The sequence below is a fragment of the Sapajus apella genome, unplaced genomic scaffold, assembly GCF_009761245.1.
Source record: "Sapajus apella isolate SASKATOON/1434 unplaced genomic scaffold, GSC_monkey_1.0 scaffold85, whole genome shotgun sequence".
Taxonomy (NCBI): domain Eukaryota; kingdom Metazoa; phylum Chordata; class Mammalia; order Primates; family Cebidae; genus Sapajus; species Sapajus apella.
The window spans coordinates 6,300,688-6,325,805 of NW_022437025.1; the positions used below are offsets into that span (position 1 = coordinate 6,300,688).

A 25,118-nucleotide genomic window follows, 5' to 3' on the forward strand; every position below is an offset into this window, starting at 1 on the left:
AGACAGAGAGAGAGAGAGAGAGAGAGACAGAGAGAGAGAGAGAGAGACAGAGACAGAGAGAGAGACATAGCGAGAGAGACAGAGAGAGAGAGACATAGCTAGAGAGAGAGACAGAGAGAGAGAGACAGAGAGAGAGAGACAGAGACAGAGAGACAGAGACAGAGTGAGAGAGAGACAGAGACAGAGACAGACAGAGAGAGAGACAGAGACAGAGAGAGAGACAGAGTGAGAGAGACAGAGAGAGAGACAGAGTGAGAGAGAGACAGAGACAGAGAGAGACAGAGAGAGAGAGACAGAGACAGAGAGAGAGAGAGACATAGCGAGAGAGAGTGACAGAGAGAGAGAGAGAGAGAGACAGAGACAAACACACACAGAGAGAGAGAGAGAGAAAGAGAGAGAGCATGCAACGCCAAGGCTCGGGCCTGAGCAAGCGAACCATGGAGCTGCCGTCACCTGAGACTGGGGAAGCTGCAGAGGACAAGGTTGAGGAGGGGTGGGAATTCAGTTATGGGGACCAAGGAAGGGTTTTGAGCAGAGGGACGCAGCGACCCACTGGCTCCGGAGTTCGGCCGTCATGCTGGCTGCCAGAAGGAGAACAGGGGCTGGCACAGGGAGCCCTGAGGAGCATCCTCTCTGTAGCTGCCAGGAGCAGTGGTCAGATCTGTGGCTTGTTCGAAAGAAGATCCATTTTTCTAAAGGTGGTATCAGAGATTTTGGAGCCTAGAGTCGAGGCCAGGAGAGCCAAGAACGGCAGAGATCCCATTCACAGCGGCGGGCCAGGCCCAGTTCCTACTAGCTGTTGCTGCCTGGGCGTATGGGGATGGTGTTCTAGAACTTTCCGTCTTCCAAGGCATACTAGAAATGTGGATTTTTATAGGAAATTTCTGCTTTTCAACTATTAGGAATGACTTAATTAAAAATAAAAATTATTTTGGGGCTGCGGTAAAACTTGTTGGTGGAGCAGGCCTCAGGCTTCAGGCTGGTGAGCCGTCCCCCAGCGGGGGTTCCTGTTCTAGACCAGGGCCCGTCCTCCCCTGCTCTCCCCACTGCCAGGGCTGGCCCCCGAGAATGTGCAGGCCACTCGTCTCTGTGACGTGTAGAACCTGAGAATGTCGGTGATGGACAGGATGTTCCCCTAGCTCCCAGATGCAGAAAGCAGGGCCTGGAGATGGGGCTGTCAGCCTTCTCCAAATACCTGCCCATCCAGGAAGGCCAGCCCTGGGAAATGAAGACCCCAGGTATGGGGTGACTCCATAAGGAAAGGCTCCTGAGCGACCTTACGAAACACGGCTGGAATGAAGGGCAGGGAGGATCAGATGCCAGGGGCACAGATTAGAGAGCAATCCCAGAGGCTTCCCTGGAGGTGGGGCCACAGAGCAGGAGTCTGAAGGAGAGGGGGTAATTCGCCCCCATCCTACTGTGTGTGAAGCCCTGAGTGGGCCTCTAGCAGAGGGTTGTCTTGCTTATCTACAGAGATATTGGGAAGGGCTTTCCTGACCCAGGTTGCCAGAGCATGGGGGCCTGGGTGGCGGGGGTGGGGGTGGGGGTTCAAGACAGGAGGGCAAGGCCACATCCAGGTGGCTTCAGATGCTGACATCAGTCCCATAGAGTGTCCAGTCACTATAAAGTCTGCCAGCCACTGCAGTCGCCCCAGGCCTATGCCAAGCCCCAAGAGCTCTGCCCCGCAGGCAGTGCAGGGGGAAGAGGAGGGCAGGAGGGAACAAGCTGGTGGGCCCCTCGCCGATGCTCCTGCCCCTGCAGGCTCCCTGCTGCCTTCTGCCCAGGGTGTGGGGCCTCAGGAGCGGGGAGCTGGCATTGCTGTGGCACTGCTGAGCACCCGGGGGAGGTAGGTTCTGACAGCCACCCCTTCCCGTCTTGCTGTCCCCTCCCAGCTGACATCATCTCTACTGTTGAGTTCAACCACACGGGAGAGCTGCTGGCCACAGGTGACAAGGGCGGCCGGGTCGTCATCTTCCAGCGGGAACCAGAGGTGCGGAGCCCTGGGTCTGGTGGGAGGTGGGAGGTGGGAGGCGTGGGGAGCAGAGCCAGGCAGGAGGCGGGCATGGTTTGAGGGGGATAAGGGTTCGCAGGGGGGTGGTGTGGTGGGAGGTGGTAGGGGATTATATTCCAACCCACAGGAGGGCTTTTAACTGGCAGGAGGTGTGGGGTGTCCTGTCTGGACCGCATCTCCCAGGGGCAGGGATCCCAGGGGTGGGAAAGGGATGCTCTGGAATGCCAAGGCGGGAGTGGCGGGCGGTGGCTGGGCTGCCAAAGCCATGTTCTGAGCCCCTTGCCCTCAGCCGATGTTTGCGGAGAGCTCCCTGCATCCCACGCTCTGTCCTAGACCCCGGATGAATGGTCAGGACGTGGTACAGCCAACTGCTGCCCCAGCTCGTGTCTCCAGTGAAAGCTTCCTCTGCCTGGGTGACCTGCGTTGTCCTGGCCAGATCGGGGAGTGGGGAGGACTCCACTCTTACCCAGCTGTCACAGCCCTCAGGCTGGGCTAGGTGCTTTCTGCTCAGGCCTGGGCCCTCGTCCTCACCCCTGTCCTCACCCCCACCCCTGGGGGCTTGTTGTCCAGCAGAACTCTGGGTAAGACAGCAGTGGCCTGGACAGCCTGCCCAGGGCCACATTTCTGGAACATGAAAGAGCCTCAGGACAAAAGCCCATTTACTGAGAACACTCGCTAAATATTCTGGAGATGCTTCTTGTTTCCTCTGCACTGCTCACGTCCGAGGGTCAGATCCACACTCCTTTGACAGATGAGGAAACTCAGAGGAGTCACCCAGCTAGTGAACAGCAGACCAGGGATGGAAGCCCGGCTCCCCGACACCAGGACAGTGGTCAGCAGCTTCACACATCAGCGGGCCTCAGAGAGGGGCGTCTCCCCCAGCAAACATGGACTGTATCTGGAATTAGATGCAGAAGACATCCAGGAAGCCAAGGAAGAGGGGGGAGGGGATGGAGCAGGAGAGGAAGGGGAGGGGCGGAGGAGAGAAGGTGGAGAAGGGGAGGTGGGGAGGGGGAGGAAGCGGGGTCGAAAAGAGGAACTGCGGAATCATCTTATCCCCCATTCACTCCTGAGCATGGTCCCGGAGCTGAGGCTCCTTGAGTCTGACTTTACCTTGGTGGCTCACATAACCCGCCTCGCGGTGACCGAATGGGTGCAATGCGGTGTGGCTATTCCCCTCATTTTACAGATGAGGAGCCTGGAGTGCAGAGGGTTAAAATAGTTTACAAGGAGCACGTCCTAGCTGCCCATCAGTTCCCCAAACATGGCTCTCAGCCGGCACCTGTGGGCTTCACCGGACGCACCAGGTGTCCCCCCAGGGGCCGTGAAGCCCAGCCTTCTTTTTGCCAAACTGCAGAAAGAAACTAGCTTCGTCCATGTAGTTTTCTCCCTTTTGAATTTTTCTCCTTTAATTTTTTTCTTTATTCTGTTCGCACTGACCTTTGTCACAGCGAGGGCTCATGGGAAGTGAAGTGAATTCGAAGCAGAAATATTGGAGAACTTTGAAGCTTTTCAAAAGCAAGACAGGGATAGAAATATAAAAATAGATACTTAAAAAAATGACCAGGAAATCTTGAGATTGTGCTGGGCCGAATGTCTCCATTTGTTCCTGGCTGGGGGCTCATGCTGTCCTATGAACTTGAACTGTCTCCTGGGAGCGTGGTCCCTGGTGCACACAGTGGACTCACAGCCTATTTCGGGAGCTCCGGGGTGAAGGGGTCTTTATTAGAAGGAGCTCTGCTGCCTAAACCAGGCTGAGCACTGCTGAGGAAAGCCAGGGACAGATTCTAATCCAGGCCTGACAGTGTAAGATATTCTGTCCCAATGTTAAAGTCAGCTCCAAAATTCATTTACAGTATTCCCCAAGTCAGGCCTGAGTTGCACACGTGGAATCCGGGAGCAGGTCAGGGCCCGAGACATGAGGGTGACCCGAGCTGGGCCTTGGCGTCAGGCAGGCCTCAGCAGAGGGGTGCTGGTTGGTGAGTGCACTCTGGGCTCTGGGAAGTCACTTCCCCTCCGAGTCTCTGTGGGTCTGTAAAGTGGGGAGAGTCATGGTGCTCAGACCAGCGGAGGCCTGGAGGGCAGAATGCGATGGGGTGTGGAGCACTCAGCGGGGTGTCCAGCACGCAGCAGGCGCGGGGGACATTCACATTAGGAAGGGAGCTGGCTCGGGTGTGCGTGCCTGTGGGACTGAACAGGCGCGGGGCTTTTCCCTGGCACACCGCGAGCCACGAGCCGGTTAAACTGCAGAGAGTTTCCTTTGACCCTGGAATTGGATCCCGGGCACGGCTTGGTGCCTGGTCCCTTGGCTGGCCTGGCTGGGCCCCCAGAAGTCCTAGCTGTTGCCCTGCGGGTCACGGTGCTCAGGCCCCTTCTCCGGGTTTCCCTGCAGAGTAAGAATGCGCCTCACAGCCAGGGCGAGTACGATGTGTACAGCACTTTCCAGAGCCACGAGCCGGAGTTTGACTACCTCAAGAGCCTGGAGATAGAGGAGAAGATCAACAAGATCAAGTGGCTCCCGCAGCAGAACGCCGCGCACTCGCTCCTGTCCACCAACGGTGAGGCACCGCCCGGCCTCTCGGGCACACGCGCAGGCTCTAGATGTTTCTGCCAAATGCTGGTTTGTATTTCGCTTACATTATGAGCAGGTTTCTGTGTCTTCAGAGCGCCTAGAAAGTCATATTCTGAGCAGCATGTAAATCCCACGAGTGAGTATGCCAGAGCCCCGCAGCCGCTCCCTGTGGCTGGACACAGGGCTGCCCCCTGCTGTGAATAGCATGGTCCACCACCATCCAGGACACCTTTTTTATTTTTTTTGAGACAGAGTTTCGCTCTTGTTGCCCAGGCTGGAGTGCAATGGTGTGATCTCTGCTTACCACAATCTCTGTCTCCCGGATTCAAGTGATTCTCCTGCCTTAGCCTCCCAAGTAGCTGGGGTTACAGGCATGCACCACCAGGCCTGGCTGATTTTGTACTTTTAGTAGAGTTGGGGTTTCTCCATGTTGGCCAGGCTGGTCTTGAACTCCCGACCTCAGATGATCCACCCGCCTTGGCCTCCCAGAGTGCTGGGATTACAGGCGTGAGCCACTGCGTCCAGCCCTTCTGGGCCATCTTTGTAGGCCTTTGCTTCCGAGTGAGGGAGTGTGATGGACAAGGATGCAGGTTGCAGACACAGTGGCCACTCAACACAAAGTTAACCCCTCCTCCCCACCACAGAATCCCAGACCCCCAGACTGGAGCTGTCACCCACGACCTTGGGGGGCAGTGGGAGCAGTCTTGGTTTAGGAGCCTGGCTGCCCTCTCAGTCCTCCTGCCTCAGGGAGGAGCACGTGCCCTCAGGCCCTGGGGCTCTTGGCCTGACACCCTCTTCTCAAGGTCCACTCTGAGGGAGTGGCTGGGGTTGTCCTCCGTGGCTCACTGTGGGCCTGGGTCCGCCACTCGCACCCCGCTCATCCTCCTTCACCGGGGCCCCTGCTGATCCAGGCAGCCTGGGGTTGGGCAGGACACACCTGGATTCTTTTTTTTTTTTTGAAAGACGGTGTCTTAATGTGTTACCCAGGCTGGCGTAGAGTGGCGTGACCTCGTCTCACTGCAACCTCCATCTCCTGGGTTTAAGCAATTCTTCTGCCTCAGCCCCCTCAATAGGTGGGATCATAGGCATCTGCCACCATGCCCAGCTAATTTTTGTATTTTTCAGTAGAGATGAGGTTTCACTATATGTTGGCCAGGCTGGACTCGAACTCCTGACCTCAGGTGATCCACCTGCCTCAGTCTTTCAAAGTGCAGGCATGAGCCCGCAGGCAGGACACCAGGACACACCTGCATTCTGTTCCTGCTCTGCCTCCCTTGGGCAGTGGCCTTGCTTTTCTGAGCCTCAGCAGGGTGGACGCAGCTCCTTTCTGGTTGATGCCCACTCAACCCCCTGAGAACAGGACCGCTGCAAGAGCACCAGCCAGGCTTCGAAGTGCTGTCCCCACGCCTGCCCTGAGGATGTCCATGTTCCTCAGTGCGGCCTCTGTTGCTTTCCTGAACTTGGCCAGGCTCAGCTCCTGCTGGCCTGCCTGTGCCTGAAGGCTGCCCTCGCCCTGCACCTGGCCAACTCCCTCCTCACCCCATAAGCCTCACTGGGTGCCAGCCTTTCTGACCTCTCCGCTGAACCAGGCATCCCTCCTGTGACACTTTGGCTCCTCTTAACTCAGGCTCACCCGACTCCGGGCACCTGCCATTCTGACGGTGTTCTCCCACCAGGCTCCTCAAAGGCAGGGTCTGTGTCCCCTAAGCATCCCTGCCCAGCAAACCTCTCACCCGAGCCAGCATGAGAGGTTCTCCCAAGGGCAGGCCCTGGGGGCCAGGAGCCTCAGGTGCATGCTAAGCCCCATGCACCTGCTCCTTTTAAAAATATTTAAGAGGGACATGTCAGCCATGTGCGGTGGTTCATGCCTGTAATCACAGCACTTTGGGAGGCTGAAGTGGGCAGATCACTTGAACCCAGGAGTTTGAGACCAGCCTGGGCAACATGGTGAGACTCTATCTCTACAAAAAATACAAAAAATTAGCCAGGCATGGTGGTGAGCGCCTGTAGTCCCAGCTACTCAGGAGGCTGAGATGGAAGGATCCTCTGAGCCCAGGGAAGTCGAGGCTGCAGTGAGCTGAGATGGTGCCACTGCACTCCAGCCTGGGCGACGTGAGTGACACCCTATCTCAAAAGGAAAGGAAAAAAAAAAGACATTTCACTTTCTTCCTGCCTATCTGGAGAAAAGGTCATCTTTCAGCACTTCCTACAGTCCCCTCCCCGCCAAGCTTCCCACCCTGGTTTTGAATCCCAGCTTCACGCTTTCCTAATGATGGGGCCTCGGGCACCTTTCAAATGCTCCACTGACACACCAGTGCCCCCAGGGCCTTCTCATCAACATGGTGGTTTTTGTTTTGGCCCCTGTAGTAGTCAGGGCTCTCCAGAGAAAAAGAATCAGTAGGGTGTGAGAGTGAGAAAGACAGCGGGGATTTATTTTAAGGAACTGGCTCACGTGACCACGGAGGCTGGCTGGTCCAAAATCTGCAGGGAGGCCGCAGGCTGGAGGCCCCGAGGCCAGCTCAGTTCCATCCAAAGCCACCTGTGGGCAGAACCCCTCTGCCCCCGGGAGGGCCTCACGATCTCACCTTCTAAAGCGGTTCTTCTCTTCCGTCCGGCTGCTTAATTATGTGACTTGCTTTATTTTGTTCTGTTTTTAAAGATAAAACTATCAAATTATGGAAGATTACCGAACGAGATAAAAGGCCTGAAGGATACAACCTGAAGGATGAAGAGGGAAAGCTTAAGGACCTGTCCACGGTGACGTCACTGCAGGTGAGCCCCGGCTGGGGGAGGCAGGCACACGCCTCTTTATCAAACCCTGAGGATTTTAGGGCTTGAAGAGCCTTTGACGTGCAGACCCTGGCTGGGCTGCTGGCTGCTGGGTGGCCATGGGCACCTCCCTGCCCGTTGCCTCAGTTTCCTCACCAGCAGCATAGAGATCACTACATTTCCTCTAGGTATCTTATGAGCATGCAGGGTGGTGGTGCATGGCTATAAAGTGCTTTTCACCTGCAGCTGAGGGTGGAGAGCAAGGCAGATAATCCCTTGTTATAGGAAGGGGGAAACTGAGGTCGAGAGAGACAGTGACTCACCTAGAACTGCTCAGCTGAGTGAGTACGCAGAGGCAGAAGGAGAATGGGTCAGCAGAGCTTTGTGGTTCCTAAGTCCTTTCCTGAGGGTGGAGGGAAGCCTGGACCGTGTGAGGCCTACAGCGTCTGCAAAGACCTGAAACAGACATGTCTGAAACACACACATGTGCCCAGAATCCAGGGAGCTGCCGGAAATAGAAAGCTGTAGTCAGTGCTCTTCTTGAGAAGGAGAAATACATGTTTAAATGCATTGGCCTAAATGACTGGCAAATTGCACAGATGAATTCTGAGGAAGCGGGCAGCTGATTAGCTTCAATGTTGAGTAATGAGGGTGATGGTGCTCCCTGCCCCGCCCCCTGTCCCGAGGAAGTTTATGAGGGTTTCCCGTAGAGGGAGGTGTTTGATCACCCTGGTGTTTGAGGGAGAGCCCACTGGCCTTCGGGAATCCTGTGTATGTCCCTCCCAGCGTTGGAGGTTTTTCTCTGCAAGTCGCATACTTCCTAAGACGCTTAACTGTCACTGAGAACATGGGTCCCCTGGTCTGACCTCATCCTGCCTCTCACCTTGTGTGCTCCTGATTTCACCCACGCCATGCCAAACCTGCACAGCGTTCTACCCACCCTGCGCAGTTTAGGCTGGAGGCAGCTGTTGTTTACTGAGGAGCTGCTCCCCGCTAGGCCCTGGGCTAGTCTTTGGGGTCCTAGAGGTGAGCAAGATTCAACTCACTGCCTGTCCCCAAAGTGTCCCCAGCCCTCAAGGAAACAGACATGGAATCACTATCACACTGGTGGTCAGTGCTGTGACAGAGGAACACAGAGGGGCTGTGGGCACCCCAGGAGGCCTTTCTCTACTTTGTCAATTCGGGGAACTCTCATACATCTTATAAAACCCTATTGGCCTTCACCTCTGTAAAGTCTTTCTGCAGAGGCCAGATGAAAATCGTGATCTTTCCTGTGCCCACTCTTGCCTTTTGGATCCAACACTCTTCTGTCCTTAGTGCCTGTATCTTCCTTGCCCCTCACCTTGACTAGACTGTGGCTTTACGGAGGCAGCATGCTTTGTTCATGAAACCCCTAAACCTTCAGGGAAGGTTTCTTTTCCCTTCCTCTCTTACCTAAAAAACTGGCTTTGCGCTGTGGTTTTTGGTGGATGGCAGGGAATGGCTGGAGCCCTGGGCGAATTGGGTCCCAAGGCTGCCGGGAGAAAACAGAAAGCAATGTTGCCAGAAGGAGGGGAGAGGCGGACTGAGATGCCAAGACTTTGCTAGGCCAGTGATGCCCTGCCCTCCTCCAGAGCGGCTAGACTCCGTCTCTCTCCTGGGAGTCCAGGGATCCCTGGAGTGGGCAGTGGCTGCACCTCAAAGGAAGGGAAGCTTAGCAGCTTACCTAGAATATCTGACACAGGAATACCTGCAGGGAGGATGCCTTGGAGGAGTCTAGACACATTAACACCGACTCCCAGGCACACAACCTAGAAGCACAGACACAGTGGCAGAGCGACGCAAGAACCACCCAGAGCCAGGCCGGCACTCACACTGGTGCTGCACGCACACACACACACATGCATGAACATACACATACACTCATTCATGCAGGCACACTCTTGCACACTCATATGAACACACTCATACAGGTACTCTCGCCGTGTACACTCCTACACACACACTGGGTGCCCTGGTGCATGGGAAAATCTAACATGGACTACAGAGCTGCGTCTGCTCCAAAGGAGCTCAGTGCTTGTCACTCCAGCTGCAGCACCAAGGCTGTCACCTCCCATCTCAGCTGTTCCCTGGGAGCTCAGGGACAGAGCCCATTCGTTCATTCACTCATTCACTGGAGACCCTCTCTGCTAGGCCTTGAACTGAGCACCAGAGAGATGGAGAGAGAAACAAGAGATGCGGCCTTGCACCCCAGCTGGTCCCTAGTCCACTGGTAAAGCTGATAGGACCAGATGACAGCCTCAGGGTTGGTCAGGGCTGTGACAAGGGACCTTCAGCCTTGCGAAAGCTCAATGTCTGATGCCATGGCAAGGACCCCTCACAGCAACCCTCCGAGATGAAAATTCGTATGAGTTGGGGTAACTCCACTGTTGTAACAAAACAACCCTGGCAGTCCAGGGCCGAACACAGAAATGCATTTTCACTATGGGAAGGTCTAGTATGGGTGTGCTGGTTGGGACACAGCTCTCCTGCAGGTTCCTTCCATCCCCATCCCCTGAGCCTCCATCCCTAAGGCTTGGATCCTCACCTTACAGGCAGGGGAGGAGCTCCTGTTACCTAGCTGAATCAGGGCCAGGCATCACTTTGCTCACATTCCATTGGTCAGAACTAGTCATGTGGCCATGCCCGGGTGCAAAGGCTGCTGGGAAATGCAGTCCACATGTGGACAGCCATTTCCCGGTGACAACATTGCATTGTAGGAGGGAAGCAGGGAGGCTTGGTAGACAATTGGCTGGCTCTGCCATGGTATCTTTTCATTTCATTTTAGAGTTGAGGAAATTGGGGTGCAGGAGGGTTCCCCACTTATTCACAGACCCCCAGTGGGTAAGCGTCCATGCCTCTTTTGGAGGGCTGGTGGATGGTGGGCATTCGCCATCTGTCACTGCCTATTTTAGACCATGGAGGATCAGGATGGACGCCCACCCCTGTGTTCTGGCCTGTGGTTTGGATCACGTGCCCATGGCATGCGATATCCAGATGCCACCGCCTGGCCCTCACCTCCCCCCTTCCTCTCACTCCTCTGCAGGTGCCGGTGCTGAAGCCCATGGACCTGATGGTGGAGGTGAGCCCTCGAAGGATCTTTGCCAACGGCCACACCTACCACATCAACTCCATCTCCGTCAATAGCGACTGCGAGACCTACATGTCGGCGGACGACCTGCGCATCAACCTCTGGCACCTGGCCATCACCGACAGGAGCTTCAGTATCCTTCACTGTGGCCCGGTGGTACCTCCCATGGGCAGGGTGGCTTCCAGTGGGCAGCGGGTTTGGTTTGGTTGTCAGCCAGCTGGTTTGGGAGTGTCTGCATTGTTTAACTTCTTCAGTGAGGCACCTCTGGCTCCTAGTATGCCTGTGAGGCCCAGATACAGAATTATACGTCGCATCTGTTTCTGAAAACCACAAAGTCAACATTGCTGAACATTGCATGTAACCCATCGCCTCCTCCAGGGTGGCCATGATCCCCCTCATCCTGGGGCCTCACCAGGGGCCAGGAAGGAGACAGAGTTCAGGGCTCAGCTGCTTTGAAGGGACTGCTGACCTGGCTCAGCATCCACTGAAGGTCCCTCAGGGCCCACCTCTCCCCCACCACCCACCCCCACTGGGCCCCAAGGCAGGCTGTGTTAGCAACCAGGATGTCAGAAATCAGCTGGGTTGGGGTCCTGGGAACCCCTTGCTCAGTGTTCCCCTCTGTCAGGGCAAGGTAGGGGCAACAGCATTGACGATTCCCAGCGACTGCTGGGGAGGGAGCTGGTGATGACATGAACACTGGCCTGCAGGCGGGGCAAGGCTTGGCCTGCACTTGGCTGGTGGGTGGGCAGGCAGTTTGCTGAGATGTCACTATTCTGCATACAAACAATGATAATTATAATAACGTACAGTGAGGCTCTGTGACTAACATCACACATTCATTTTAACTCATTTCATCTTCACAACAACCCTATGAGGTAGGTACTGTTATAAATCCCCTTTACAGATGAGGAAACTGAGTCACAGAGCACCCAAGTTAACTTGCTAAAAGCTCACTGCCAGCAAGTGTCAAAGCTGGGCTTCAAACCCAGGCCCTCGGGCCCCAGAGTCCCCACTTCTAACCTCCACCCCACATTGCCCTTTGTGGAGGACGCTACCCGGGTGTGTCTCAGAAGGGGTGGGAAGACCCACCTGAGAGCGTCCGTGCAACCGGATGGTCTCCCGACACCAGGCAGCCTGGGCACCCAGCGCTGGTCAGGAGTGGGCTGTGTCCCTGGGAGCAGCAGAAGTCGGGACAGCGGTGGGGTGCAGGGGAGGCCCGGAGCAGTCTGGGAAGGGCGAAAGAGTAACAAATGGCTTTTGTGGGCTGAGAGCCAGTTATGGCCAGAGAGCCATGGGCAGGGAGACCCTCAGGAAACAGGAGGAAGGGAGAGCAAAGCGTCAGATGTCCCCTGAGTCAGCTGGGGGGCTCGGGGCACATACGTAGGCGTCACGGGCAGAAAGTCTGTGTGGGTCTTACTGCCACCTTCAAGCTCTGTGACTCTGGATGAGTGACCTCCCTCTCTGAGCCTCTGTCTTTTCAGCCGTACGTCGCATAGAGCTGCCGGGTGCCGTCAGTGAGCCCCTCTGTGTGATGCCCCCAGCACTCGGTCAGCACTTGGGGGTGTCAGGAAGCATCAGCATCTCTCTCCCTTCTCCTGTCCCAAAGTCATGGAGGACCCAGAGCTGGGAGGCTAGACTGGGATGGCCGGAAAGGTTGCAGGAAGGATTAGGGCCTGAGCTGCTATGAAGGATTGAAGCTCAGATTTCTCTGGATGTAGAGGGCTGGGCTGGGCATCTGTCTGACCCTCCATTGAGGCCATTGGGCCCCTCCTGTCCACAGTGCTCAGAGCATCAGTTGGTTAGACTCTTCCTGCTGTGTGAGCATGTTTGATGTACACAGCTGTAAGAGAGCATCGGGCCAGGTGGTGTCAGGGGCTGGAGTAGCATGGGTGGCAGCTCTCTGGGCTTCCTGACTCTGCTCTCTTCTGTGGCTTCAATCTCAGGCTCTGCATCATGGCCATTTGGTGCCAGTAGTTTGGGCCCCACCATCCCAGAATAAAGTCCAGGTGAAATGAGACCAGTTTTCTCTGAACTGTCCCACCAGGATCCTAGATGGCACCCCGTGGGCTCTAACTGGGGGGCGAATGCCTTGCTGTGATCTGCCAGGCTGGACTCCTGTACCTCTCCCTGGTGCTATAGGGAGTCAGCTCCATCCCCAGCCCCTGTATGTGGGGGAGGGGCGGTCTCCTAGCAGGAGCTCCAGGTCTGCAAATGGGGAAGGTGCAGGGCTCACAGAGCTGCCTGGACAGTGCCGTACCGTTTACAAATCAGCCTGCCGTTCAGTGTCTCACTGGTGTTCAGAGACAGTGGTAATATGATGATCATCCCATTTCATAGATGAGGAAACAGAGGCTGGGGAGATGAGGGACTGGCCCAGAGCCCCCAGTTGGCAGGGGCAGAGCTGGAGCTCGTGCACGGGCCTCCACACCTGGTCCAGGGCTTTTGCCCTGCCCTCGGCCTGCCTCCTGCAGCCCTGGGATGGTGGCAGCCACCCTCCTCGAGCCGCCGCCTCCTTCCTGCTGGGCTTGGGTGGGATGGTAATCCCTGCTTACTTTTCCTGTCTGGGCTGCTTTGAGGATTCTGAGACACTGTGAACGCCGAAGCCATTTATAAAGAACCATAGCGCCCTGGGGTATGCATGGGATGCTGCTTCATTTCATTTATCCAACTGTTAATTCCCTGTGTCTTTAGTCCCAGGCCTGGACATGGAATGAATGGCAGAAACTCACCCCTTCCCTGGAGGGCTCGGGTGCTGTTGGGGATGCAGCCCCGACATGGCAGTGTAAGGGAGGGCGTCATCCCTGCTGTATCCCAGAGTCTGGACGAGCTGCTGTGGGCAGCCAAGGAGGCGAGAGAAGGAATTTGGGTGGGAAGCTCCCTGGACTGGAGAAGGCTGCCTGAGAGCATAGGTATACGGGAGGCGGACGCGGGAGGCGGACGCAGGAGGAGGGGGAAGGTGCAGAGCTGTGGTGCTGTGGGTGGTGCAGGCAGGGGCCTTTCTCCAGGGGCGGGGGCCCCGAACGCCAGTCATTCACAAAGCCCCCACAGCTGTGCCTGCCTCCATATGCCACGCATGCTTCCCTTTACTGTTCGCATTTTTAAAAATTCATTTTCTTTCAATCAAGTTGCTTTATTTTTGCCTAAGTAACTTTCTTTTGAAAGGGAATTGAATTTAACCAGCATGAGTTAAAATAAAACGTATCACATAGGATAAATAGGAGGTAGCTGTAACCGTAAGGGCTATCCACACAAAATGGTGGGAATAAGATCCAGCCTCAGCCCTGTCCCCTGGAATGTTCTGTGATAATAGACCACTCTGTCTGCACTCACAGGGCGGCAGCCACCAGGCCTTGTGCCTGCTGAGTGCCTAAAACGTGGCTCGGTGACTGACGAACGTCAGCGCTAATTTGATTTAGTTCTAGTGGATTCAGACTTCAAACGAAATAGCCACGTGTGGGCAGCGGCCACTGAACAGGATGTGCCGCCTCTCTCCAGGCTGCCCTTAGACCCGGAACTGGTTCTCTCTGAGAAGATGGAGGTAAACATGTGCTTCAGGGTTAAGGTAGGAGAGCGCAAGACAGAGACGCCCCCCTCGTTCATCAGAAGGGTTGAACCCTGCCTCGGTGTCTGCATCTTTATTACATTACTGGAGGCTGTGCTTCCCACTTGCCTGCTTCCCGGGCTGGGAAGCTGTTGAGCTATTGATGTACCGTAAGTAGGGGCGCGTCACTAGCCAGCTTTGGAGGTGCCTTGGGTGTGTGTTGTGGGTGGACTGGATTGCAGCAGACAAGGCTGGCGGCCTGGGGGCCGGCAAGGAGACCCAGGGAGACAGAGTGAGAGGCAGGGCCAGAGCGTGGCTATGGGCGGGAGGCGGGCGAGGAGTGAGATTGTGAGGCTGGCGATGTCATAGATTTACGTTGTATCATAACTATCTTTGGATGGGGGTGACCACAAAGACATTTGAGCAAGTTAGTTGTGAATAAGAAAAGGGGGTTGGTTCATCCCAGGATGGCAGAGCCCTCCCTGGTCACTACCGTCAGCCTTGCCTCCGGCCCCATCCCGAACACACAAATTGTGCCCTGTCCACATGTTGCAGAGCATACCATTTACCAGCAGGTATTTATTAAGCACCTACTGTGTGCCAGGCCTCATTGATGATGCTGGAACTAGATAAAGATTCTACCCCCAGGAGTGGACACATGATAAACCACTAGTAAAATACCTGGCATTGGAGCAGATGGTCCGTGGGTGCTACGGGGGGTCGGTGGCCCAGCCAGCACAGCTGTGTAAGTTTCTCTCCAGCCACGCCTGCTGCTAGCTGCAGGCCCCCGGTCGGTAGAGGGTGAGCCAGGGTGTGGTTTTGCCAAGTGTAGACATGGAGCTGATGGTGTCTGCAAGGGAGTGAAAATAATGATTATTGACCAAAGAATCTGAGTCAGGTGAGGGACAGTGACAAGGGTGGCGTATCGGCAGATCGAGGGCCCCTGTGGATCCTGGGAACTCCCCTGGCGGCACACCCTGCCCTGTAACTCAGTGTCAGATCTCTGTGTAGCTTCCCGTTCTGTAACAATGATTATTCACTGAAATATACAGCACCCTGGTCTTAGCGATGGAGGAGTGTGTGTCTGTAGCATGCTGAAGATTTCGAGCTGGACTTGAGGCAGCCCTGACTGGGGAACTGAGGCTTTTGGCAGGAGTTGAATGGAGTCTCTAAGGGCGTGCAGTGACCGTGGAAACCTCCCCTGATTAGATCAATTCACTTGGGAACCTCAGTGCACCTGGTTCTTTCCATGGCCTGCTGCTGCTTGGCCAGAGCAGTGACAGGACACGGACACAGGGCTCACACCATGGAGACAAGCCTCACTTGGCAGGGAAGGTGTCAGGACTATGGGCTGCAGGTGCCGTGATGGGGCTGATCGCAGCTGAGTAATGAGAAGAGGCGTTTCATTTCTGACATGGGAGGAGGCCAGCAAGGCAGCTGAGACTCCGTGCGGAGCTGGGAATTGCTTTGAATTTTTGAGACACCTTTTGAGCAAGTCTCAGTGGGGTGGATTCTGGCTGTCAGAGGGTGACAGTTCTGATTAGTCCTGACAAGAAAAACCCGGGATCGGGAAGCCTGTACCCACCCAGAGCCAGGGGAAGACGTGGTCTGGACTTGCCGGTCGTGTCCTTTTGACCCTCACTCTCTGGGGTCCTCGCTTGGCCTGAGGACGCTGTTCGGTCCCCCATGTCCACTGGAGGTTTTCCACTGCTTGGCGTCTCCTAAGTCCAATCACTAACACTATCTGTCTCGGCAAAATTGATTTTTAGTAACCATATCAAGAGAAAGGAAAACTTTTTCTTAGTAAAGGAGAAAAAGAGGGCATTGCTTTGACTATTCAACAATGAGAAAGGTGACTCAGAGGATATGTCTGCTGTAATTCCGTCATTGACTCTCAGATGGAGGAAGGGAGCCTGGTGATACTGAGGCTCTGTGACCTGTCTCAGTGCAGTCACCAAGGCTCAAGCAGGAGGAGCCCTCCTAGCCTCCTCCCTCTCCTTCACCCTTAGAATGAAAGAGGTGCACAGCCCTCTCTACTCTCTCCCAGACACTCGCCCGCATCCTGCCCTGCCCTGCCCGGCAGCCTGCTGCACAGTTGTGAGATCAGCTCATTGGAACCTCTGGTCTGACCATGTCAGCCCCCCCTTAAGGCTCTCAGGGGTTCCCCTCTGGCTTCTGGAGAAAGTCTGGACCCCTCCACAGTGCCCTGTGCCCTTGGAGACCAGCCCCTGCCACCTCTCGGTCACACTTGCTGACTCCTTCAGCTGCTGGGTCCCTGGCATGGGGCGGGGTTGGGCAGAGCACTGCCATCCTAACCCATTGCCTGGGAGCCTCTGACCTGTCCTTGTCACACCCCTCCCAGGCTGGTCAGAGCCCCTCTAAGCCTGCAGCTCCTCGGCTGCCCCGGTACTGTGACAGCCTCCCCCATTTTGTGGTGGAAACCCTGAGATCGGGAGTCCAGGGTGAGGCCTTTCTGCAGTGCCTGCAGCACACAGGACCTGGTGATAGGAGGTACTTATGAACAGTTGTAGGTGGAGTGGTCCTGAAGTTCATCATTTCCATGTGGTCTTGGGATGCAGATACCTCCTTTTTGATCTGGGATCCTGGGGAATCAGAGACCCCAGACCCTAAAGTACAGGAGAAGGAGCCTGGACTCTGGGCTCTGGTAGGCCTGGGCTCACACCCATTGCTCACGCTCCTGGCCATCAGCTTCCCTGAATGTAAAATGGGAAAATTCTCTTTTATAAGGATATTTGCAAGGAATAAAGAAATCTTTCACATACAGAGCCTGGTGCCTAATTGGAGCCCAGCAAGAGGGTGGTTTATCTTGTCTCTTTAACAATAGCCCCTCAAATGTTTAAGGCTGGTTCTCATGAAATCCCAGCATCTCTGATCGTTAAAACTCCTTTTTCCACAGTGCAGTTTCAACATCTGTTTGAGCAGCCTCTCCCGTCCTTTAATACCAATATTTTGAGATTGGTGATTTTTCTTGAGTTTGATGCGTCTTCAAGGTAACAAATTACACAGGAGGTCTCAGCGGATGGACCTCTGCTTTATTTTTAGCACCCAGAGAATTTTAAAGATGGTTCGCTTGATTTCTCTCCCTTGGTGATTTCTCAGGGTGGAAGCTGGCATCACACTGAGCCTCAATCTGGACGACATTTCTAATTCCCATTTACAGAGCAAGTCCTCTCGGCCAGGTGGGCTGAGGGTAGAGGGGACAGTGATTTTCTGTAAGAGGCTCAGAACCTTCATCAGCCCATGCCTGCCTGAGGACTCAGCTTGTCCTCTGTGCAGGGAACAAAGGAGGGAGCAGACACGGCCCTTCTGCGTGCAGGCCCCATGCTGGGCTAATGGACCCTGATCCCAGGCTCCACCCCTGCCCCTGCCATTGACCCTGATCAGTCACTCAGTCTTTCTGCACCTTCTTTTTCTCATCCACCCCATGGGAGCATGTCTTCTGTACCAGTGTAAAGGTAGAATGGCCAATGAGTACAGGGCCTGATGTGGTGTAGACACACAACCCTTACCAGCCCATGACCCACTGTCGGGCACCTTGCAGGCTGCCTCTTCATCCTGCCCATGATGCTAATTACAGAGAAGGAAATTGGGCTGCCCTGCTCAGAGATGCTCTGTTCACAGCATATCTGATAAGTAGAGCTGATGGCCAGAAGCAGCGCCAGGAGTCTGGAGCCCTGGGTTCTGACTCCAGCTCTGCCGCTACCTGCCTGCGGTTCCGTGCATTCACTGGTTCATTTGACAGCATTGGCCAAGAGTATACTCTGTGTTGGGCATCGTACTCGGAGCTAGGGAAGCAGACAGGGTATCTGCCAGGGCCTGCAGGTTCAGTTGTATGGGTTATCTGCTGCATAAAGGAAGCGGGTGAGTGGAGGCAGAAATCCAAGCCAAGTACTTTGGGAAGAAGGGACTTGTTTGTTTTTCAGTTCTGCATGAAAGAGCTGTCTTTTCATAATTGGCACAAAGGCACATTTTTTTTTTTTTTTTTGGGGACGGAGTCTTGCTCTGTCTCCCAGGCTGCAGTGGTGCAAGCTTGGCTCACTGCAACCTCTACCTCCTGGGGTCAAGCAATTCTCCTGTCTTAGCCTCCTGAGCAGCTGAGACTACAGGCACCTGCCAGCACTCTCGCTAATTTTTGTATTTTTATTAGAGACAGGGTTTCACCTTGTTGGTCAGGCTGGTCTCAAACTTCTGACCTCAGGTTATCTGCCCCCCTCAGCCTCCCAAAGTGCTGGGGTTATAGGTGTGAGCCACCACGCCAGGCCCAAAGGCACCTTTTGAGTAAATGTGGATCCTGATGCTGCCCGGGTGAACTTTGTAGGTGAGCAAAAAGATGGCCTTCTTCTTGTTCAAGCCCCAGTGAGTCCCGTGATCCCGTGGTCCGAATGCACCCAGAGCCCTCCTGCCTCTTCCTCCCAGCACGTGTCCAGGCCCCTGTCATGTCTCACCCTGATCATGATGGTGACCTGACTGGCCTCCCTTCTTAAGTCTAGGAGTCAGACTGCCAGGGCTCAGACCTTGGCCCCAAGACCTAGTGACTCTGCGGCCTCGGTCAGCTCACGTGGGCTCCCTGTGCCTCAGCTCCTCACCTGTAAAGCGAGGCGAAGCCCCTGCTTGACACCATGGGGCTGCTTGAGGACTGGGTGTTATGATGACATCTAGGAAGCCTTTAGGGCAGTGCCTGGCAAAACACTCATCTGCAGCATCATCGCTTCATCAGCTGTTTCCCCACGGATCTCCTGTCTGTTCTCCTACAACATGAGTTTTTTTTAATACCAGATCATGTCACTCCCTGCTCAGAACCCTTCAGCAACTTCTCTCAACTTGGAGTAACTCTACCCCTTTCCCTGGCTTCCAAGGTCCTCCAGGAGCTGGCCCTGGCTTCTCCCTGGCTCACTTCCTCCTCTCTCCCGTTCCTCCCCAGCTTAGCCTTCCTGGCTCCCCTGCTCTTCACCATATTTCCAGCCATCTCCTGTAGCAGAGCCATTTTGCACTGGCTGTTCCCTCCACCTGCGAATTTTTCCCACTCATCCACCTTCAGTGGACACCTTCTCAGAGGGGCCCTCCTTGACCATCTGTCTCAACTAGTACCTCCCCTCCCTGACTCCCTCAAGCCCCTTCCCTTGAGCCTTGGATCCTACCTCATCCCCTGTTCATTTCCCACCTCCCCCTCCTAGACCGGCAGCTTCATGAGAGCAGTGAGCTTGTTTGATTTACCTGGAATAATGCCTGGTCCAGAGTAGATGCTCCAAGAACGGAACCAGCACAATAAAGTGAGATGGGTGTAGGAAAAGGTGGGGAGGACCGCAGCCTCCCTGGAAGGTCCTTGATTAAAAGGCATTGGCACTGAGGCTTCTGTCCTGGGCCTGCCACGTGGTTCCCTGGCAGGTTGCTTGCTGCTTCTTCCTGGACACCGATTTCCCCTTCTCTGGGCTGGACTGGTGTCCTGAATCTGGCTTTCATTCAGACCTGGTTATCCTTGCCAGGTCTCCCTTGTTCTGGCTATGTGTGACCTTGTGTCTTGCCTGCTTGCTGGCATGATACAAGGTCACACACAGTTTGTCACAGCCAGGTGTGCACGTCTCTTCCCAAAACCATGTTCATGGACATTGCTTTGGGAGCTTGAATTTGACCATGGTTGGTAGTATTTCTACAGATACCTCCAAACACCACAAAATCAGTGTCTCCCCTCCCCAGAAGAGACGATATTGTTCAAGTTACCAGCACACCACTGCTGTGGGGCCTTCACAAGGCCAGGCAGTTGGTCAGCCAGCTTCCACCATGACTGAGGGCTTCCTGCGTGCAATGGCGCTGTCCATGGTGCTGACCCCGTTGTGCGCCATGGCTGCGTCGATTTCAGCATCTCCACCTCCCACCCCACTGTCACTACTTGCTGTGTTACACAGTGTTCTGAGCGTGCTACCCACGTTAACGGATTGAATCCTCCCAATAACACTATGTGGTAGGCATTATTAATATCCTCCTTTTACAGATGAGGAAACAAAGCCACAGTAAGTTTCAGTTATCTACCCAAAGTCAAACAGTGAAAGCAGGTGCCGGGGCTGGGATTCAGACTTCAGCTGCCTGGATGCAGACAGAACCCATGCACTTAACTGTCACGCTACACTGCCTCTCAGTCATGATGATAACAGCCCCAGTTGCAGCCTGCCTGGCACTGCGGTGAACAGATGCATGACGCCGCTGGTTGCATTTCACTCTCTCATGACCACTTGCCAGGTGGGAGTGTGACTCTCCCAACTCTGCAGAAGTGGAGATGGGCTCTGAGAGGTGGGCTCCCTTGCCCAAGGCCCCTCTGAGCCCAGTGTCCTTCTGATGGCCTGTCCAGCTCTGTTGGGACAGCCACATTTCTTGGTTCTTCCTTTAGATCCTGTGGAGAGACAACCCCAATTGCAGGAGAGATTGGAGGTTGTTGTGATGAACATGCTGTCAGTAGCTGTGTGGCATTCTTCACGTGTGCCCTGCAGGTGGGATGGTAGAGATATGAGACCCTGGCAGGCCTCCTGTCCCTTCCTGACAGACCTCCTTGGCATTTATAGAACTTGCTCCCTGTTAAAATCCTCTTCACCCAAGACCTGAGCCCCAGACCTTTGGCCTGCTTCCCTCTTCAGGATAGGTCCTGCCACCCCAGCCTCATGTCAGGACCCCCCTCCCTCACAGCTCACACTCCATCATCTTGAAGCCTCTACCTCCCCAGCTGCCCTCTTAGAACTCCTCTCCTTTCAGACAGAGCCCATGCTCCTTCCTCGGCCTGCTGGCCCCGCATCCTCTCCAGCCTGGCTCTTGCCCTCTCTGCCTCCCTCCCTCATGCTCAGCCACCTGACCTCTCACACCTCTGAGCCTTGCACTCCCCTTCTTCAGCCTCCTCTCCCCCTCTGACACACACACACACCAAACACTTTCCTACCCCCTGACTCTGCCTAGATAACTCCTACTCACCATGGGCCTCAGAGGGCCCTTCCCTGACTCTACACCATCTCAGGGCCTCATTATAAATCTCTGACATGAGCACCTGTATCTCTCTTGGGCCATCGATTGATCATGGAGGTAAATCTGCTTCCCTGCCAGACTGGGAGCCTCTGGTCTGCTCCTTCTCAGCGCCTTGGGAGTACAGCTGCCTGGGCGCACATCCCAGATCCGTCCAACCTTGGGCTCCCCCTCCCAGCTCTTGCAAACCAAGGCATGCCATTCGCCACAGACCCTCATAGTCCTCCCAGGGGTGACAAGCACTGTACCTTTTGCATCCTGCTTAATTGTATGCTTTTTTTTTTTTCCAGAGGAAGAGAAAGACTCTGATTCTGAATTCTAATTTAACTAACTTTAACTTAACTGTAGCCATGTGCTGGGTCTTTTGACATGTGTCATCTGGTGAAATCCTCATGACAGTCCTGCAAAGCAGAAGTTATCAACCCATTCTGCAGATGAGAAAGCAGAGCACGGCAAGGCTGAGTTTTCAAGAGGTCTCACAGATGTTAGGCAGTGGGGCTGGACTTTCAAGCTTTGTGATACAGAAGTCAGCACTTTCTTCCTTTTTCATAGCTTGGTTGATTCTAAGCACTTAGGAGTCACATGAACTGGGCCGTGGTAGAGCTGTGAAGATAAGCTCATGACATAGAGAGCAGGGCTCGGTGGCTGGTGCAGTGAGTGGTGAGATAGGACAGCGTCTTTCCCCTGGTTCTAGCAAGCCGGGTTCTTCTCACTGCGAGGAATTGCATCATGGATAAGGTGTTCCGAGCAGAGAAGGGAAGGAAGCTGTTACAGGCTAAATTGTCTCTCCCATCCCCATTCATATGTTGAAACCCTGACTCCCAGAACCTCAGAATGACTGTATTTGGAGACAGGGCCTTAAAGGGGTGACTAAGTTAAAACAAGGCTGGTAAGGTGGGCCCTGATCCAGTCTGACTGGTGTTCTTATAAGAAGAGGTGATTAGAACAGACAGAGATGTTAAGGCGCAGGAATCAGCATGTCGGGACACCAGAAGGCACCAGAAGGCAGCCACCTTCAAGCCGAGGAGACGGGCCTTGGAGGGAGCCAGCCTCGAGGACACCTTGTTCTTGGACTTCGGGCCTCCATATCTGTGAGAAACACATATTGTTTAAGCCACTCGGTTTGTGGCATTTTGCTATGGCAGCCAGAATCCTCCTGTAGGGTCTGACGTGCCTTGCCCTGTTTGTAGTCAGGTCATCTTTGGAGAAGATTTGCTGAAAAGGCAGTTTTTCAAGACTCCCTCCATGTGCGGGAGGCCCTCTAGGGCACCTCCGCATCCAGCATCCCTGCGAGCCCAAGTGGGAGGCCTTTCGTGGCTCTTGGCCTGGCTGCTTCCCTCCCTGACTCCGGTGGCTGCTTGGTTGCCATGGCAACAGCTTTCTCCATCCTGAGAGCAGGCTCCTGCCGAGACAGCTGGATGAGCCTCACTGTGCTCTGTTAAATCCGTGAAGCCCCAGGCTGCAACCCTCTCTCTCACGGATCCCTGCACTGCACCCGGCATCCCCCTTGCTGAGGACACAAGCCAGTCCAGCCAGCCTGGCATCAGGCTGACCATCAGCACTCTTAGGGTGCTGACCCCATGGGGAGAGCTGCAGATGGTGTGGAAATGCGTTTACTCCATAACAGTGCGAGGGATGCTGACTGGAAGCTAGGGAGCCAGGATTTCAGTCCTTACTCTGCCAGGGCTCTGTGTGTGGTGGCCCTGGGCAAATCACTGCCCGCCCTGGGCCTCCCTCGCCTTCTGGGTGTGGTTGGCACATGGGCAGTTCCTTCCTGCAGGGGTGGACCATTTGCCTGGCCTGTGCTGGGGCACAGCTCTCTGGGTTATTACTGTGTCTCAAAGTTCAATGACTTGCTGTGGTTTTTAGATTAGCTTGTTGTGGGGTCTCCACCGGGGCCTGTCATGATGTGATATTTGCACACTACCTTGGCATTTATGGAGTGCTTTGCACACCTGCTTCTCACATGAGCTCCTTGCCAGAACCAACCAGTGATGCTTCTTCATTTCCTGTGCCTGGCTGTGTTTCCGGTCAGCAGACATTTGCCCCATAGAGGAGTGGGCAGCCCTTGGTTCCTGTGCTCACCTTGCAGGAGAGGGCGGCCGGGGTGCAGACCTGGGCAGCCACCTCCTCCAGCCGCGTGTGAGGCTGGTGTGACTGTGGCCAACACGGTGAAACCTCGTCTCTACTAAAATACAAAAATTAGCCAGGCGTGGTGGCAGGCACCTGTAATCCTAGCTACTCAGGAGACTGAGGCGGGAGAATTGCTTGAACCTGGGAGGTGGAGATTGCAGTGAGCTGAGATCACACCACTGCACTCCAGCCTGGCTCCTCTGGAACTCCTGACCTCATTCTACCGGCCTTGGCCTCCCAAAGTGCTGGGATTACAGGCGAGACCACCACGCCCAGCTCTTTTTTTTTTTTTTTGAGATGGAGTCTTGCTGTTGTTACCCAGGATGGAGTATAATAGCAGGATCTCGGCTCACTGTAGCCTCTGACTCCCAAATTCAAGCGATTCTCCTGCCTCAGCCTCCCAAGTAGCTGGGATTACGGGCGCACACCACCATGCCCAGCTAATTTTTTTGTATTTTAGTAGAGGCAAGATTTCACCACGTTGGCCAGGCTGGTCTCAAACTCCTGACCCTACATGATCTGCCTGCCTCAGCCTCTCAGCCTCCCACAGTGCTGGGATTACAGGCATGAGCCACTGTGCCCTTCCTTTTTTTTTCAGACAGGGTCTTACTCTATCGTCCAGGCTGGAGTGCAGTGGCATGATCTCAGGTCACTGCAACCTCCACCTCCCAGGTTCAAGCGATTCTCTTGCATCAGCCTCTTGAGTATCTGGGATTACAGGTACCCACCACCATGCTCAGCTAATTTTATTGTACGTAATAAGCAGTGATTAATCCTTGCAAAAAGAGAAAGCAAAAAATCTGTAATTAAGCGAGGTAAAAGAAATGTTTATTTTAGGGGACAGAGGAGATTTATAGGAGGCTACTTTGTTAAGGAACATTCAGGCAGCAATCTGAGGGGCATGAATGGGAGGTCCCTGCAGTGGGAATGTTTCCATCACACCCTGGGCTGACTGGGTGCCTCCTCCATGTGCACAACCTGCAGCTTCCTCTAAGGGGCATTGGGGCCCAGCTGTGGGGGGCTGTGAGCAGAGGAACCCAGGCTGGATTCGCAGTCATGCACCCTGGCTGAGGTATCAGCTCTGCTGCTCACTGACCATGGAAACCTCTGAGCCTGTCTCTGGACCTAAAGAAAGCCAAGCAGAGCACCAGCTGCCTTCTGCACCCTGTTAGTGTGTGTTGGGGTGGGGGTAGGGGCAAATGATGGTGAATTTCTAAATTGGAAGGACTGCTCCCCATCTAATATTCATCCACAGATCAGTCATGCAGCGAACATATCCCAGGCACCAGCTCTAGGCAGGTCATGTGTGAGGGGTTTGGGGGCACAGAGGTGGATCCGGTGGGGGAGCCTGCACTGGAGCTGACCACAGGGAGGGAGAGGTGGGCACATACACAGCATGGTGGTCCTGAGGATGAGCAGATGGGTAGGACCTCCCCTTGGTGTTCAGGTGGAGACACCGTGACTCAGAATGTTACAGCAACTTCAAACTGCTGGACAACTTCAAACTGCTGGCGGGTGGGGAGGGAGAAGTGGCCAAGCTGAGATGGAGGAAGAGCAGGCAAGAGCTGCATGCCGGGCAAGTCTGACCTCCTCGGTGGGGTGGGGAGGCCATCATGCAGGGTGGCGGGGAGTCCCGCAGCTATTTGAGGAAGTTCACTCTAGCTGAGCTTGGGCACGGACCCCCATGGGGACAGAGATGCTGATGGCCTGAGCTGAGGGGCGGAGTAGAAGGAGCTTCAGGTGGATGAGCCCCGGGCCCTGCAGACTGGCTGGACAAGGGAAGGGCCTAGAATGATCAAGAAGCTCTCCTGAGGCCTGGCTCAGCGTTCCAGGGCTGGGGATGGGAAAATGAGGAATTCTAGAAAGAGTGATGTGGGGGGCTGTTAGTGTGGGGAGCTCTCGGTGTGGGGAGCTCCCGGTGTGGGGGGCTGTCGGTGTGGGGGGCTGTCGGTGTGGGGGG

The 25,118-nt window shown here is 54.9% G+C and overlaps 1 protein-coding gene across 5 annotated transcripts in view; it reads left to right on the forward strand.

Annotated features, from left to right (window-relative positions):
* The window catches only part of PPP2R2C (protein phosphatase 2 regulatory subunit Bgamma), a 237,778-nt gene that overhangs the window by 179,400 nt on the left and 33,260 nt on the right, over positions 1 to 25,118 (forward strand). For 4 of the 5 annotated variants that reach the window (XM_032254147.1, XM_032254149.1, XM_032254145.1 and 1 more), the window contains 4 exons: positions 1,893 to 1,990; positions 4,404 to 4,569; positions 7,243 to 7,355; positions 10,417 to 10,594. In XM_032254147.1, coding sequence (XP_032110038.1) covers positions 1,893 to 1,990; positions 4,404 to 4,569; positions 7,243 to 7,355; positions 10,417 to 10,594 — 555 coding nt within the window. Of the gene's footprint in view, positions 1 to 964; positions 1,239 to 1,892; positions 1,991 to 4,403; positions 4,570 to 7,242; positions 7,356 to 10,416; positions 10,595 to 25,118 lie in introns of those variants that run through there. The other variant, XM_032254150.1, reaches the window with a different exon arrangement.